General features: G+C 37.1%; 1 protein-coding gene across 5 annotated transcripts in view; it reads right to left on the reverse strand.

The window, feature by feature from the left end:
- The window catches only part of ZFPM2 (zinc finger protein, FOG family member 2), a 315,049-nt gene that overhangs the window by 147,970 nt on the left and 150,511 nt on the right, over positions 1–16,568 (reverse strand). For all 5 annotated transcript variants that reach the window (XM_074898551.1, XM_074898548.1, XM_074898549.1 and 2 more), the window contains one exon: positions 13,140–13,258. In XM_074898551.1, coding sequence (XP_074754652.1) covers positions 13,140–13,258 — 119 coding nt within the window. The remainder of the gene's footprint in view (positions 1–13,139; positions 13,259–16,568) is intronic.

Raw genomic sequence — 16,568 nt, forward strand, 5'->3', positions numbered from 1 at the left:
GGAGGTGTGGGAAGCAAAGGGTCAGCTTTCTAGACTTTGAACCCTATGGCTGTTTTCTCATTTGAATTATTCTTTTCAGGAATGTGGGGCAGGGATAGCTCCATGGTGGGCTAGCTTAGAAGACTGCTCTCTAATGTAGGTGTGGGCTGTGGCAAAAGCCACAAGAGAGGTACAAGGTACAAGGTTGACAGACATCTAGCTTAGTTTGATTTTTGCCTCACCATTCGTTCTGATCATGGTAGACTTTCTGCATTTTCAGAAAGAAGAAGGTACTGTAAAAGTGAACACCTGCTTTGATGTGGCAAATTCTCTGTGAAATTCTTGAGTCTTTCTTCCCTGAAGCTGTTAGCATGTAAGGCCAAAACAGCACAGAATCAAAATAATAATTTATAGCCCTGGAAAAAATCTTATCAACCTAGGAAAACTGAAAACACTGGTATAAAAAAAAAATATAAGAAAAAAAAAAGAAAAAAATCAGTTAATAGTTATGTGTGTGCTTTTTGTAATGAAATAGCACAAGTATGGCTAAACTTTCATATACTGAAGCCACACAAAAATAACACAAGAGAAAAGGGTGCAAATCTAAAACCTTTTTAGCTATTTACCATTAGTAGAAATAAGCAAGTGTGCAACACGTAGAATTAAAAGGGCACAATCAGATTTCTAAGGAGCAATGTTCTCTATGCCTATTGTGATAACAATATTGAACTCTAATATGCTATTTTTCATACTTACACCACTTACAGACATTAGCTAATTAAGTCAATTTAAAAAATTTTTCTAAATTAATAGGGTACTTGACAAGATTACCCAAATATTGGTTTTATACACAAAAATCCACATGCAGCTTTTCTACTTATCTTCATCTATTTGTCTTCTCAAATGTGTGATTAACTCCAGAGCACTGAAATCTTTTTGATAATCACTGAAGATGAATGTATCAGGACAATCAGCAGCATATGGAACACAGAACGTTGCCAGATGTTAACACACTAAAATAAAGCAGAACCATCCATGTACTCTGTATCTTGTCTGAAAATAATATACTCATTGACCTTAACCCTATCAAACCAGTCCCATCTTCAAGGTCAAATAAAATAACAAATATTTATCTTCTCTGGAGAGGTTTATAGGCTGTACTTGCAACGTTCAGTGTCATGAAATGCTAAGCATACCTCAGCCCTACTGCTTTTAAGAAAAGCTTGGGATGCTCAGCACCTCTGTTGGTGTTCAGTGCTAGGCAAAATCAAGTCCTAAGTGCATTATTAATCACTGTTTAAAATTTGTGATCGTTATTCATAGCTTCATATTTTTTCAAAGACTATACATGGAAACAGAAAAACACCTAGTTAGGGTAAAAAATACAGGCATATAAACCCTGATCTCTAACACATGCTTAATTTGGAAGAGATTTGCGTATGTAATATGTTGTCTTGAATAAGTAACTTCTACAATCCTTGTTATCCCAATAAATTTTGAAATGATAATATCAATGCAATATACTGCTGCAGCTCTCGTGATGTTGATGAATACCATGCTGCAGTGAGCCACGGCAGTGAATGCCACCCTGTGAACCTCTTTACTTCCCCATGCTTTGCAATTATCCCAAAACAGACTTTGCAAGTGCTCCTGTCCAACACCACAGCCAGAGAAACACAGAAAACGATGAGAACACCTTGATCATAATTCGGAAGAGTTCAGGAGACCTCACAGTTATGGTAGTTATAGTGAATAAAGAATTAGATGGTCAAATATCTTTGGTATGACTGACAAGGAAATGCTTATTAAAGGTCAGAAAGGCCATTTAGTCCCATGTATGCCAGCAGTCAGAGCAAACTAGTGGGTGCCACTACAAAGCCACTTAAACTCTGCAACAAGTGTAACAATTGGCTTGGAAGAGGGAATGTGAGGAATGTTAAGGAGGCCCAACCACACCAAGCGGTCTCACATTTGAGAGAGGTCAAATTTCAAAACATGGATATTCTTTTTATTTTTCACTGCTGAATGTGGTGGTGGAAGGGGAAGCATCTTCAAAAGTTATCAGTGCATGTACAGTCATTTACTACACAGAGGTACCTGTTATTGTTTCTGTATGCATTACAGAGATTTTTTTAGCACTGAAACAGTACCACAAAATGAGCTCCATGGATGCCGCTAATGCCAAGAGCTTCCTCGCAAACGTTTCCACATCCAACCCATGGTGTGTTCTCTGTTTTTCAGCCTGACTAATCAGGGCTCTGGTACCTGATAGTGGATGACTGACTACAGAAATCAAGATTCAGCTTACTCCCTGAGGCATGCTGTACCACCAGATCAAAGTGCATACATTTGGCATCCTGAAAATTCAATAGCACTGTTCTCACTTCACAAATCTGTGACACAGAAACCTGGGACAATCATCCGTAGAAATCAGATGGTATTTCTTAAAAAAGAGGTACAGAATACGTAGAAACAACGTCTGAAGTAAAGCTGAAAATACTGCTTTGAAAAACCTACACTTACTTAATATTTGGTTATACACAGAGTGTTAATTCTAACTTTAGCTAGCAAGAAACTGGAAGGGGAAGGGAGAATATTCAGAAGAAAAAAAAAAAAAACAACAAACAACTGCAAGCAATTGGGAAGGGAAATGCCAAAGAAATATAGCAGCTTACTTCCTTATCTCCCAGCAAGCCCTTGTTATATTTCAGTTTGATTTTGAAAACGATATCCTATACTGGTGTGACCAACTGTCTAGCTTCCTGTAATGTCCCATCTGCCATTTTCTACAAAAACCAGTGTCTCATTCTGGCCTTTTAAAGCAGTCTTGAAAGACTTTAGCTACCTGCAGGTGTCTCTGGGCAGCCAAACATGAGAAGTTGGCTGCAGACATTTCTCAGCATTAGGGTGCCAAAAGCCACAGGGTCATCTGCTCCATTTCCTTCCCCCACACCATGGCTCAGCTATGTCTATACCACTCCTGTTGTCTTGGTCCAGCCTGTTCTTAAACACAACAGCCACAGATTTACTACAACCTGCTGAATCTCTTCTAGCCTTTCACTCTCATTGCCATTAGGAAGCTCTTTCTCGTATCTAACCTAAATCTCCCTTGCTGACACCTACACCTGCGAGTCTGGCAGGTTCACCTAACGTAACCCATCATACCCCTCCATGGACCACGACCTAGGCAGATCCAAGAAGTGAGGGAAACCCTCCACCACAGAAGTGTACAGGAATAAGATGGTATTTTGCCTTGGATGAGGGAAGGTGGATTGACCAGATTGAGAATTGAAACATGACTAAGGTTAAACAAGTGGATCCCAAAAGACAATAATACAATATGGAATTTAACAAATATGAATAACAAGATCCAGTATTTAATGTAATAAATGCAACTGCATACAAGGGTAAGAAACACCATAAAAGCAAAGAGATAAGACTAAGACATACTATGAAGTTCACAGCAGAATTAAAAATTAGCAATATCAGAACCAGGCCTGCTTCAACACAAGCAGAAAAGAAGAAACTAAGATATTTTGGACCTACTATTGTTTTCTGCTTTATTGCTCTCTTCCCTTTATGCTAATTTGTCCCAGTTTTCCTCCAAAAGTGAGGACAACAGCTTGCAGGAGGGGGAGAGAGGGAAAAATCCTTCCTCACCTCCCCAGCACTGAGGCACACCTCCCTCAGCTCCCCTAAACTTGTTTTAATGTCCTCACACATGGCAGGAGTTCCAGTTTCATCTTTTAAAAAAAAGTGGTCACTCATCCTCCAAATCAGAGACTGTCATGTGGAAAAGAAAGCTGCAAATAAAATAAAATATTTTGGGAAATGTGAGATGTTTATAAACAAATACATACTAATAATTACTAACATATATGAAGCTTTTATTTAAAAATTCTCTTTTATGCTTTTTAGATATCAAATCAAATATCAAATAACCAAGATAGAAAATACTAATCCATGGCAGGGAGAATTTGAAATTATAAGACATTTTCTCAGAGTGAGAACAATCTACATAAAATATGATGACATCTCAGATGCTATGTTGTTTATTCTAACTACAATAACTACACTCAGACTGTTATCCTTCCCTTAAAGAACAGAAAAGACAATATTTTGTCTATGTAAAACTCAAGTATTTCCTAAATATGTTAAAAGAGCTCAAATAAAAAAAAAAAAAAAGTAACTATATTTAATGTTTCACAATTTGTAAAACATTTTGCAAATACATTGAAATATTTTCTCCTCTCCAGTTTGTGCAATACAGGATAAAAATGCATTACTGAAAAGAAAGGGGGCAAAAATGTATTAAGTTATTTAAGATGGGACACAAATATGAAACAATACCAAATATGATGGGGCTATGCATATAATTTATCATATATGGAATATCAGGACATGCACAAAACATAATAAATAATTAAATAAATAAACAAACAAAACAAAATAAATAACATTATGAGGTAGAGTACTAGCTGTGCATCCCTTGCTGCAGCCTCTCCCCTACTGCCAGTGGTCTGGGACTGGCAGGGAAGGCAAGGATGGCAAGTGGTGGTGCCTCCTGTGCTCCTTGCAGCACAGCCCCAGTGGCTGGAGCTGATCATCTCTTCAGCTCCCCTGGAGCCTGAGGAGCCACCACAGGATTAGATTGATGAAATTGTTCTCTAGCCTTGATAAATGAGGCCCAGGACATTTACAAACCTCACTCAGCCTTAAGATTTTGGGTCAAGCTCTGTATTGTCCATATTTAAGTGGTGTAAACTAGATCTGCTGCATCTGGAAAAGGACACATTTTGCTACTGAGTATGTGATACTACAACATCATTAGAAAAGGAGCTATAGCTGAACAGAGAAGAAAGTTCAGCAAAATGTTAGTAATTCAAATAAAACGATTTTTAGGCCCTAATAACCGTTAGCACTTTCTTCAGACTAGAATATGCTATTTTTATATACTCACAAACACATTGTGTATGTATATGTGAACAAATATATGTACTTACTATACTTACATTTTAAAATATATTTATGTATTCACACATACTGTACTAACTATCCTTACTATAAATACGGAGATGGATTTCCTATTCAAAACATTCAAACCCACACTTTTACAGAATGCAGTTAATTTGGCTGATAATGAAACAGCTGGAAATACTTTATATCTCCATCATTCTTGAAAATTTACAGGTTATTTCTCTCAAGTATATTCAGACTGAAAGGGAACTGATGTTTGGAATTTCGATCATTCCATCACAGTGTACAGAAGTGAGTGGCAAGCAGCCACTGTCTTCACTGAAACCACAGGTCCATTCTTTTGTTTGAAGTAATTTTTTAATTTAAATGAAGATAGATAATAATTTCAAATCTTGTTGTTACTACGATATGGTATTCTGGTCTGCACTTTTATTAGCACAAATTTTGACATCACCAAAATATGAATTTTCTTTTCACACCCAATTTCTCTCTACTTTCTTCAAAGCAGCTGCCCACTATTGCCTCCATCGACGCTTTTATAATCATATGTCATTTGTATGTCCAGACAGTACATCTGGTCAATGTACTGACTGCAACACCAGTGTTACCACAGTTCCACAGGCAACAGCATCAGACTGCTTTTCTCCGCTACCAATGTACACTAAGGCTCACTACGCTTGGGCAGGCATAGCTGTATGTGTAATTGTCCCAGAGAAACCTAGGAGCATCCAGGACATTTTATTTTCTAGTGGTCAAAGAGAGAACACAAGGCTCCAGGTCCTTCAGTTCAGTGCCCATTGTAACTACCAAATTCTTGCTTTAACAATGCAAACCTCTTCACAGAAACAAACACCTTCATAGCTTTATGTTCACTGTAATGATGGAGGTAGAATTTCCCATGCTTTTTCTATGAATGTGAAACTACTGAGAAAAATACGTCAACATTTTAGAAACTGAATTTTATTTCAGAGTAAAAAAAAATTAACATTTAGTGAGAAGAAAGCTATTTTAAAAACTGCTGAATATTTAAATCTGACATTTTATATCTGCTTAGTCTATAATAATACATATGTTTCATAAATAGGAAGAAATATCATTATAAAAAGCATGAATTTAAAAAATTTCCTCCGAGGACAACATTAATGTGAAATTCCTCATATTAAACATGGTTGCTGAACTTATGTCTGATAGATATTTCAGTGTAGTGAACTACACGAACGACCTTAAATGGAGGTAAATCAGTAATTTCTCTCAGCCAAAGTATTTAAATAATGCTACATCCCATTCTAAAAGTTGAGTCTTAAAGTCTGTGGTACAGAGGAGATTAGACTAGATGACCACAGTGTAGTAGCACAAGAATATGTTGCTACCACTCAGTTTATTGCAGTGGTTCTCTCTAAACAGCTTAACAGTGCGGTGTGTTCTCCAGTACACATTGTCTTCTCTGCTTTTCCCCACAACCTAAAATGGAAGAGCCTGTCACTTGCAGATGGTGTCTCCCTCTGCTTCTGCTGCTCGGGAGGCCCTAAATCAAATTTTCTTGCCCTTTTTCTGTCCCAGACTCCTGACCCTGCCTCATCTCTTCTTCCAGGCCCTCCCCACACTCTGTTCTCAGCAGCGCCCTTACAATGTGCCCCAGGATACATTCCCACTTTGAGAAGGGGCCCCCTACTGAAATGAAGCTTGCTAAAACAGGACAGATAGTTTATTGAGTTTTCTCCCAGGGAACTAAGTTAGTTTAATGAGAATGATTGGTAATGTCTACTACTTAATTACAATAGTATTAGGTTAAAGTCTGTTTAATAGCAAGCACAAAGTAACTGAATTATTTAAGAAACCTTCCAAAATGACCAGTGGTAGATTTAAACAAGTGTTAAAGTTCTGCTGTTTTGATAAACAGGTCTCCAAATGAAGCATGGGTATGTGTGGTCTTAAAATAAGAGCTATGGCCAAGGAAAAGAGGTTAAAAAACAAAACCAATTTTATATGAAAATCCCCTATTGACACAATATTACATTCTGGAAATCATTGATTCAGAAATAAAGAAATAAAAAGGAACAACGTAATTTCAATCCTGTCTTCCTGTGCACATTTGCATTTTGTTTTGGTTTGGTTTTTAAACAAGTCATAATTGTATGTCCCTTAAACATTTAATATCTTAAAATTAAGTCTATGGCAATGTCACCCAGTACTGATATCAGTGTACTAACAGCATTCACGCAGAGGTGCACAATCATTGTGTTCTTTCTTTTCATGGACCATGATGCTTCACCACCTATTCGTATTCTGGAAACTACTTCCGCAAGCCGGAAAAAATGTTTCCGGCTTTTTTCAAAACCGGGTGTTTATTCAGATCATTACCACATCTTGCTATCAGATTAGTAACATGTTTTAAATTAACACTGTTGCATAAATGTAAATAAATGAACAGAAAAAACTAAATTTTTGGAAAGAAGCATCTAAACTACAATTATGTACAAATTTTTTAAAAAACATTTATTCTGACATTGCATTCCCCTCAACTACATGTTTATATAAATGGGAGAACACTTTATAAAATGTGAGGCAACGTGAGGTGATGTGTTCTCAAAGACCATTGTGGATGGCTATGTGGATGTCCACATCATCTCAGTATATCTCCATGTTTTTTTTTAACGTTCCAGTTTTGTATTGAAGAGCCTGGGAGTAACAGCAGTAAAAATGAGAAAGAAATGCTTTCGTAGTCACTAAGGTACTTAAAAGTATAAACCCAGTATAACAAAGATTCGAATCAAGGTTTGTTACTCAATACACTACCTTTGGTAATGAAATGTAAAAATGGCTCTGTGCTAATAAGAGCCAAACTCCCCATTTTCAGGTAAATATCTCAAGAAGAAAACTGCTTTATCCCTTTCCATGTTGTTCAACCAGAGACTACAGCCTGACTACAGACTAGTGGCTGTCTTGGTGGCCGTGAAACACCTTCAACCAAAGTGCCCAGAAAACCCTCATGCTGCAACTCTGAAGATTAAAAGTTGCTGGCTACTACAGACATGAGGGTTTTGACCCAAAGTGACCAGCCAAAAATTAGTGAGTAACCCAACTTCATTTTGAACCTTGACTCCTCAGTTCCTCACAGACTACCCAGTCAAACCTCTTCATGAGGATATCTTCCAGAAGTGTCGCTTTGGTGCTGAACCTCCCAGATCCCCTTAAAGGGTCTCTGTTGTCTCCCACTGCTCTCCTGGCCCAACCCTGAACGCTTTCCTCCCTTCACAGCCATGCTGAATCCTCTTTTCCTTATCAGGCCAATACAGACCTGCCCTGCGCACTCCTCCCTGCAACAAGACAACAAGAACGGGGGGCAGGATCCAGCTGCTCAATTGTTTTGCTTTGCAAAACCCTGCCACGGGCACAGATTAACACCAAAACCGAGATGGTGGCAGCCAAAAATAAAGGTCTTTCAGAATGCTTCCACACGACTATCAGAGAGATGGCGCGAGCCACTGCTCGACGACCATCATGGGCTATGTGGTTCTGTGCTGCTTTTGCTTCCAAAGGCATCATTCCCACCAAGTAGAGTCCTCAAACAGGGAAAATATTTACAGCTAGGAAAAAGCATGCAAACAGCTTTTTCTTAAACAGTCTGCTAGTGCGTCGAATCTAGAGCTGCTTAGGCACAGCAGCTACTCTTTCAGTGTTTATATAACCAGCCTAGAGGGGTCTTCTGCTATTCTCACCTGCCTGTTCACACTGGACTTGACATCTGTGCAAATCCACTTTCCTGTTAAAGACAGGAATCACAGGATAGGAGTTTCACACTTAGAAATATATTCCTGTCTGTTTGTAGGTACTAACAAACTACTGAATGTTCTGTGATGCAGCAAGGTGCATATTTGGATCCTTCCTGGTAAAACTAGTGATTAAATAGCGTTGCCTTCCTTGTAGAGCTGAGTTTTCACCAACTGTGAATAGAAAGCAATATTGTACAAAATTCTTCATGTTTCTGTTTGTCAAAACAGCAAAATTATATTAAATATCAAACAGAATCTAGAAATATACAGGTGATGTCTTTTTACTTTAAAACATGAAAACAAGCTCTTATTTTAGAAGTACACTTTCTGGGCTTGAAAAGATGCTCCTGCGCATTTCATTTTCTTGGGACTATCAACTGTTATGGAATAGTTGATGGGAAATAGAAGTGGAAGGAAATGGAAGGCAATAACCTCTAAGGCCAATTGTGCAGACAGATACAAATTATGCATGCAGCTAGAGCAGGAGAATTTTGCCAGTCTGGCAAAAGTATAGGAACAGACCGTTAAAAGTATCTAAATAGGAGATCTATCACTCTAAATATAGTCGAAGTATCTAAATAGATATCTAGAAATATTTAGTAATGATATAAGGAATTCTTAAATTCAGATTGAAATGGGAATTAAATGTCTGGACAAGGTTTAAGATCCGAGACTCACTCTTTGTTGTTAAATACAACTTTCTTAAGATTTCTGGTGGCCGCATGCAGCTTGTTTCATCAACAATATCAGTAATGCAATTGGGTACATTATTTCATAAGGGGTTTTGATCACTCTGAAATTCATGAATATTGGCTAACTCATGGATGACAAAAATTTAGAACTTTCTTAGTCACTGAGTTATTATTTCAAGTCTACCATTAGAGTCTGAGTATTCTGCAGTCCTGATACAGACCTTGCTCTACCATATCTCCCAACAGTGCTGCAGCACTGCTGCTGAAGTCAACAGCTGCTATTCCCATTGCAATTGTGAAGAGCACTTAAATAATTTTTGTTCAAGGTATCCAGCCTTCCACTACTCTGAGTTGTATATTGTTAATATACTTCAAGACAGAAACTTGAAAGATCTAAAAAGTATTTGACATTTGGCACGGTGACTCAATTAATTATCGTGTTGAATTAATTAGCTTGCTCCATCTCCTGAGCCAACAGCAGTGAGACTGTATTCAGCAACACAACACTGCTTCAAGTAAGTACTTCAACAGGATACTACATGCACAGGCTGTATAGTGTGCAGAGTACAAGGGTACTAAGTAAGCTATAACTGCTACAGCTAGGTAATGAATCCTGTGAGGCAGTTTCACATTGCTAACACTAAACAGTAAAGCCGGGTTAATATACTTGGAGTCAGCCACAAACAGATTTTCCAATAAAGACATCAACTGCAAAAGTCACGATATTTACTCACCTGAAGTTCCCTGAATTTCTCTTTCCTTTTCTCTCTACACCAAAAATTCACATTAAAGTTTTTTTTTGCAAAAATTACTTGATGTTTATAACAGTGCAGTGTTTGAAGTTCTCATTCAGAAATGCACTAAACCTGCTGTCAGCTACTGATGTGAAAGTTTGATTGAATTCTAGAAAGGTGAGCCTTTACCCAAATGAGCTTTCCAAAACAGATATAAATAACTTACATAAACAAACACAACCCCCCTTATGAGCCACAGAGAGCATGTATGCTAGTGAGAAAAGTAATCAAATGTGTCAAGCAAACAGAAAAATCATAAATAAACCAGAATCGTTTCAAGAAAAAAAAAAAAAAAAGATAAAAGAAAAATATGTAGAAGCTGACACTGGGTTTGTGTTGCTTAAACAGTAAATTAAAGTTCTATCAAAAGGTTTACTTTTCTTCACACATCATTTTAAAGTAACAAATGTAGGACTACAGGAAACATCTGATATTTGGGAAAAAGAAACAATACTTAGAATGACAGAATAATTCAGGTTAGAGGGGATCTCTGGAGGTCATCCAGTCCAAAATCCTGCTCAAAGCACAGCAAACTTCAAAGTCAGATCCAACTTCGAAGTTAACTCACATTAGTCAAGATCATATCCAGTTCAGTTTTGACTATCTCAAAGGATGGAGCTGCTCAGGGGACAAAAGAATATTGCTGAGGAATACAATTCTGTTCAGATTTATAGATGTATTTATATTAGTAGGCAAAACAAAAGTAAAACCTTTCAGTTAGCGAAAATGGACTTTATGGGTTTTAATTTGACAAGAAACAAATTAGTATCTTTCCAGTTTAGTGAGCAGTGTCGTGAAGATTTTAATCCCACATCTCTCTGAACTAGGTTGAGAAAGTTGCTCTATTCCATTACAATCACCAAACTAAAAAGTCAGCTCTGCTCACTGCTTAATTACAAGTTAATTAAAACTGAAATATTATAACTAAGGGTTTTTGTTACAGCAAAAGTGGTATTTGCCCAAATTTAGAAAGTAGTAACAGACCTTAATATATGCCTGTGCTACCAAAGCAGAAGCAAGCTCCCACTAGAAGGATTGTTGTTGCTCTACATCTCCTTCAGAAAACAAAAATGAAATAATATGATCAAGAGCTGACATGTTGCAAATTCATCATAAGAATATCTGCTAATGGTAACTTTTGCAGTGAAGGGTCATTTAACATCATCTCCCATACTGAAACATTATCTTCAAGTCTTATATACCTGAGGAAGTGATACAAGTGGACAGGGCAATAGGGACAACACAAAGATAGCATTTTTCCTAAGGTATTATGTGGACTGACTTTGAGCTACACTCAGACTAAGGTTTCTGTTGCATGAAAGTTGATGAAAGCAGTAATAGTGACATCTTAGAAAATTATGTGAATTATAGGTGGCTGTCGCAAATGACATTTTATGGAAACCATTTTGAGAATGCTGATAGACCGAGAATAAAATAGATGAAGAAATAAAATTGGAATGGATGGATAAAATTGAGAGGTATTCAAATCATCCAGTTTCCCTTTTCTAACAATAAGATGCTCTGAGTGTCCAGTGCTTTTGAAAAGCCATCCTTTATTCAGGTGCCTGAATGGAAAATCTGATCTGGGTTGGGAATACTGAACCCTAGAAAACTAATGCAACATTTCCACACCACTTTTTGTAACATTTTGTAAGCACCTTTTGATTAATAAATGATGCTGAAGAGCCTATAAAATATCAAGATCTTAAACAGCAACTATGTAATCATTACAGAATAATGCGTCACTACAGTTTTAATATACATATTTGCAGAAAGTAACATGCATACTATTCAGCAAGCCCTTAGAAAGAGAATTCCAACATATAGGCATAGGTTCTTCAGGGAGGAGTTAAAGACTATCAATTTCCCTCCTTTTTACCCATGTCCACATAACCCCTCTCTCACACTGTCCCAGATGGTACTTCAGTAACTCAAGTGTTCCTCTCTTCAGATCCTCCAAGGGCAGGACAATATTCCAGCACTGGGAAGATCAGCTTCTCCATTTACAGCACAGATGTATCTACCCTAAATGTATGTAGTAATACACTTCTGTGAAACAGTTCCGCAGGTATTTATGCTAATATATTCATGCAAAGTCTGTAATAGCAAACAGTGATCCAACTGAAGATAATAGTTCTTCAGAAGTATCCCACAGGGCAATGCATGATCCAAGATTGTCTAAACCCTTCTTCTGGAGATATTGGTTGCTTTTTTTCAATACAGGGTCACCGTTCCAGATATTCTCAGAAAATTAATCTGAACTATATACAAATAACGTTGAAGCTTAGAATTTAAACTAATACAAACAAAAATTAAATGAAGAATTAGGAATGACATGATTTTCAGTGCACTGAACTGAGACCAGCAAAGCATTACTTTTAAATAATATGGTCACCATACTTTCTGCAATCGAATAAAAACCAAGGCTAATTGAGAATATATTATACGACAGGTGCCTTTGATATCTTCCAAAATAATTTTAATCTGATAGAAGACCTTGATATGTTCATTAACATTAACACTGAGGCAAATTTAATGAATTTATCCTAAATTAATGTAGCTATTTATTTTCTATACCATCCATTAATACAAATTAAGTATTCAGCAATTAATGCTATGAAAAAATTAAAAAGCCAATACAAAATCAGATATTATTACTGAAACGCAACAGCTTGGTTCAGCAAACAAGGAAGTGACATTTCCCTTCTGTAAAATAACAAGTTACATACTATTAACCTGTGTTCCAAATAACTTTACATGGACGGTTGCCATAGATGAACTAATTGGAAAAGAGCCAAATACCACTGTCCGTGAAAGCTAACAATGCCTGTTTTCAAATGCTCTGGCTGAGTAGTAATTCAGGCTATTCCCTAAAGAATGATGCACAGTATAACGAAGCAAAGTGTCTCAGAGCATCTACATACCAAGGTGTTATTATTCAGATCCATCTTCCCAGCAAAAGGCCCCCATGTTGTTCCAACCGGAAGCTGCTGCCGGCTCTGAATTTTGCGCTCCCCGTCTTTCTGGACCACCTCCAACTCTCCTGCAAACAAAGAAAACAAGCAGTGTTGAGAGCACTTTCACTTGTGCCTTGACAACAACCACCTCTGCCTTTGTGTTGGCTTTATACACACAATGTTCTGAGGACGCATATAATGAGAATTAATTATGCTTGTCTGAAAAACAACTGATCTTGTCATCCTGCAAAAGAAAAACAAACCTTTTCCCCTTATAGTTTTGTTCCAATTTGGTTTAGAAAGTTACGTTACTTTCTTGCATCTTTTCACATGCATTAGAGTTTGAAGGCATTTTTATTCAGAATAGTGGTTTCATAAAAGTTCTTAAAAAATGCTGAGGAGAGGGGAGATGATAGCTGAAAGGAGAGAGTGCGATAGTAGCCACACCTGGTGCATTAACCTCCTTGATGCATTTTGCTGTCACAAGACCACATTCTGAAGCATTCAGCTACTAACAATTTTAGAGACATACCATATAGCAATATAAATCCACAACAACTCTAATTTTGAAGAAATTACTAAAAGCATTTACAATTTAAAAAAAAAAAAAAGATTTTGAACATTTTGCAGGCAGTAACATTTCAGAATTGGACCAAAAATAATTTAAACTGCTATTTTAGGATTTTAACACAAAATAGGTAAAAGCCGTGGGAAGGCAGTATAGTGATTTTTTTTTTTTTTTAGTGTGTAGTAATTTGTCTTTCTTTTTAAAGAAAATTTTATGTTTAAAAGTAAGGACTTCAAAATTAACTAAAATGAATAAATTAATTAAAAGTGAAATTGTTATTTTAGCTCACTTTCATTTTTCTGGGTTTTTCCAGTGAAAAGAGAAAGAATATGAAACAACTCGTCATTACTGTGGAAGGAAAAATAAAATTAAGTCATCACCTTTCTTCCCAGCATTTTTTCACTTCTTTTCAGGATTAAAAAAATAGTCTAGACAAGCCTTCTTTGAAAGCAGTCTCTTCAGAAAGCTCAGTTTTCTATGAACAAATGTTTCAATTAAAAATGTACCAACAGTTATGTTTATATACAGAATTTCTAACACTCTTTTCTAAAACAATTCAAATAAATTCTAGTTTCAAAATTTAAGATGGAGAAAATGGAACAAGGAGGAGGGCCTGATCTGTGCTTTTCTTCTTAGATGTTTAACTGAATTTTTATATGCTATTGCACTTCCAGGCTGTGACCTTCCTGAAGGTACTCAGGAAATCTGTTGTCCTCACAAGTGGCAGAGCTCACCTCAACTTCCCTGTAGCCATTTCTCCTGATCTGTTTTCTCTGCCTTCTTAAAGCCCCTTCCTCCTTTTCCATACCAATGGGTGCAACAATAATTCCTGCCTTTTGCATCAGTATGTCCCTTCTCAACAACTCTGCCCCAAATCAGGACAGTGCTTTTCAACAAACAGGGGAAAGTCCAACTGTGCAAGAAGTCAGCTCGTCCCAGATTTAGAACTGGCAGTTGTTATGAAATGAACCTTGGGCCGGAGGAAGTGAGTAACTCCTCCTGGCTTACAGGCAGTCTCCACAGACTTCCCTGAGCTAACCATTCCCATAGATGCCTCGATTTATATTGGAGCCAGGCTGCGAAGTTTTTCCTTGTCCGCAGGGGTTAATCTCAACCGTTTTCCAAAGAGAAGACTTGGCTCCAGCTTCCATTTTCAAGCACAGAAATCTGAATTTCACCTCTGAGTGTTGCAGATTACAAAACTACCCTACGTAAAATTGTGCATCAGACCCTTCCTGCAAACTGGAACAAATCTAGCAAATAGAGCTGCATCAGTTTACAAGAAGTTCTATGTATGTGGGTGAGTCCCCATTGTGACAGTGCTATGACATTTTAAAAGGCAGTATGTGAGCAGGAAAACTTAGGGATTAATTATATCTAATTTGCACACATGATATATAAGGTCCCAAACAGGAAAAAAAAAAAAAAAAAAAAGAAAAATGGAATGTTTTCCCTCTCTCAATCATATTGTTACAAATTGTATTAACTTTAAAAAATCTCTTTATATTTTAATTATGGAAGAGAGAAATCTTCTGGTATTGCAAGCTAACATGTTGATCACTTAGGCATACTGCAGCATTTTCTCTCTACATAAAGATGAGAACTGTAGCATTTGCTTGCTTTTACACACTAAAACCCAGCCATGTCTATGGACATGTCATATTTAACTGATACCAGAGGAATCATGAGAATCTTTGAAAACCCTTTTAAAAAATAATTCAGCCTCCCTTTCTGCCACTGACATTTTTCATTTGAAAAGGGTTCAGACACAGTCAAACAGTGACTCCTTATCTGTACCTGTGGATTTACAAGCAGGCCTGTCTTTTAATGGATTAAGAACGACAAACTTGGGGCAGATCATCCAGTGATATCCAAAAACCTACCTAAGTTTTAAGGTACACATCATTACACTTTATATTTTAAATAAAATTGTTAACATTAATCTTACACCTAGTAAGTAGTTCAGGTTTGAGGCAAATATTAAGCAATTTTTTTCCTCCAGTTGATAATCGAATAAGTTAACATGGATTCTTTCTCTCTTTTATTCTCTTTTGTTACAGTCCCAAGTTGTAGTTTGGGCAATATATTTCAATACATATGAATACACTGAAATGCACTACACATGGGGTAACATCATGCTGAATTGTACTGTTGTATTTTCCCCTCCATTCAGAATACCATGACAGAGTAGTAGACAAAACATTTTGCTGCATAACCTTCCTGTTTCCCTTGATCATAGTTCTCAAAAAAAGACACATTTGTCTCTGGTCACCATGACCAGCAACCATTTTAATTCTATGGGATGTCGGAAGGATAATCTGCTTGTATGTTTTGGCAAACACAGACATTTTGGCTATACTTGTTAAAGGTGCAGCACATTACAATTTGATCCTTGGCAAAGATTTTTTTTCACTGAAAATCTTTGATTGTTTAGAGAAAAAAAGTTAACACTAAAGAGAGCTGTAAGTTAAAAAAACACTGCACAAGCATCTGTTAAGACTATTTTTTTTAAGTTATCAAAGCCTGTATCTTTTGTAAAATCCCTGTACACGTTCTTCTGCCTGCCCTAAGCAGGAAGGCCAGGGGCTGGTGCGAGGGTTTATAGAAGAAAGATTACAAATGTCACTATTAAAAATCCTCTCCGGTATTCCCCTGACCTGCAACCTGCAACTGTAAGGAGCCTGCAACTTTTCTGCATTCATTTACAACATTTTGCGTCTCTGAAAGGTCCTAGTTGGTGAATGGCATTGAAAATGCAGTAAGAGATGGGTCCAGTCTCCCACTGCTGAGAACGGGGCTGTCCCCTACTCACTGCTGGCTTCCTGCAA

This window comes from Athene noctua, chromosome 2 (assembly GCF_965140245.1).
Source record: "Athene noctua chromosome 2, bAthNoc1.hap1.1, whole genome shotgun sequence".
Classification (NCBI taxonomy): Eukaryota; Metazoa; Chordata; class Aves; order Strigiformes; family Strigidae; genus Athene; species Athene noctua.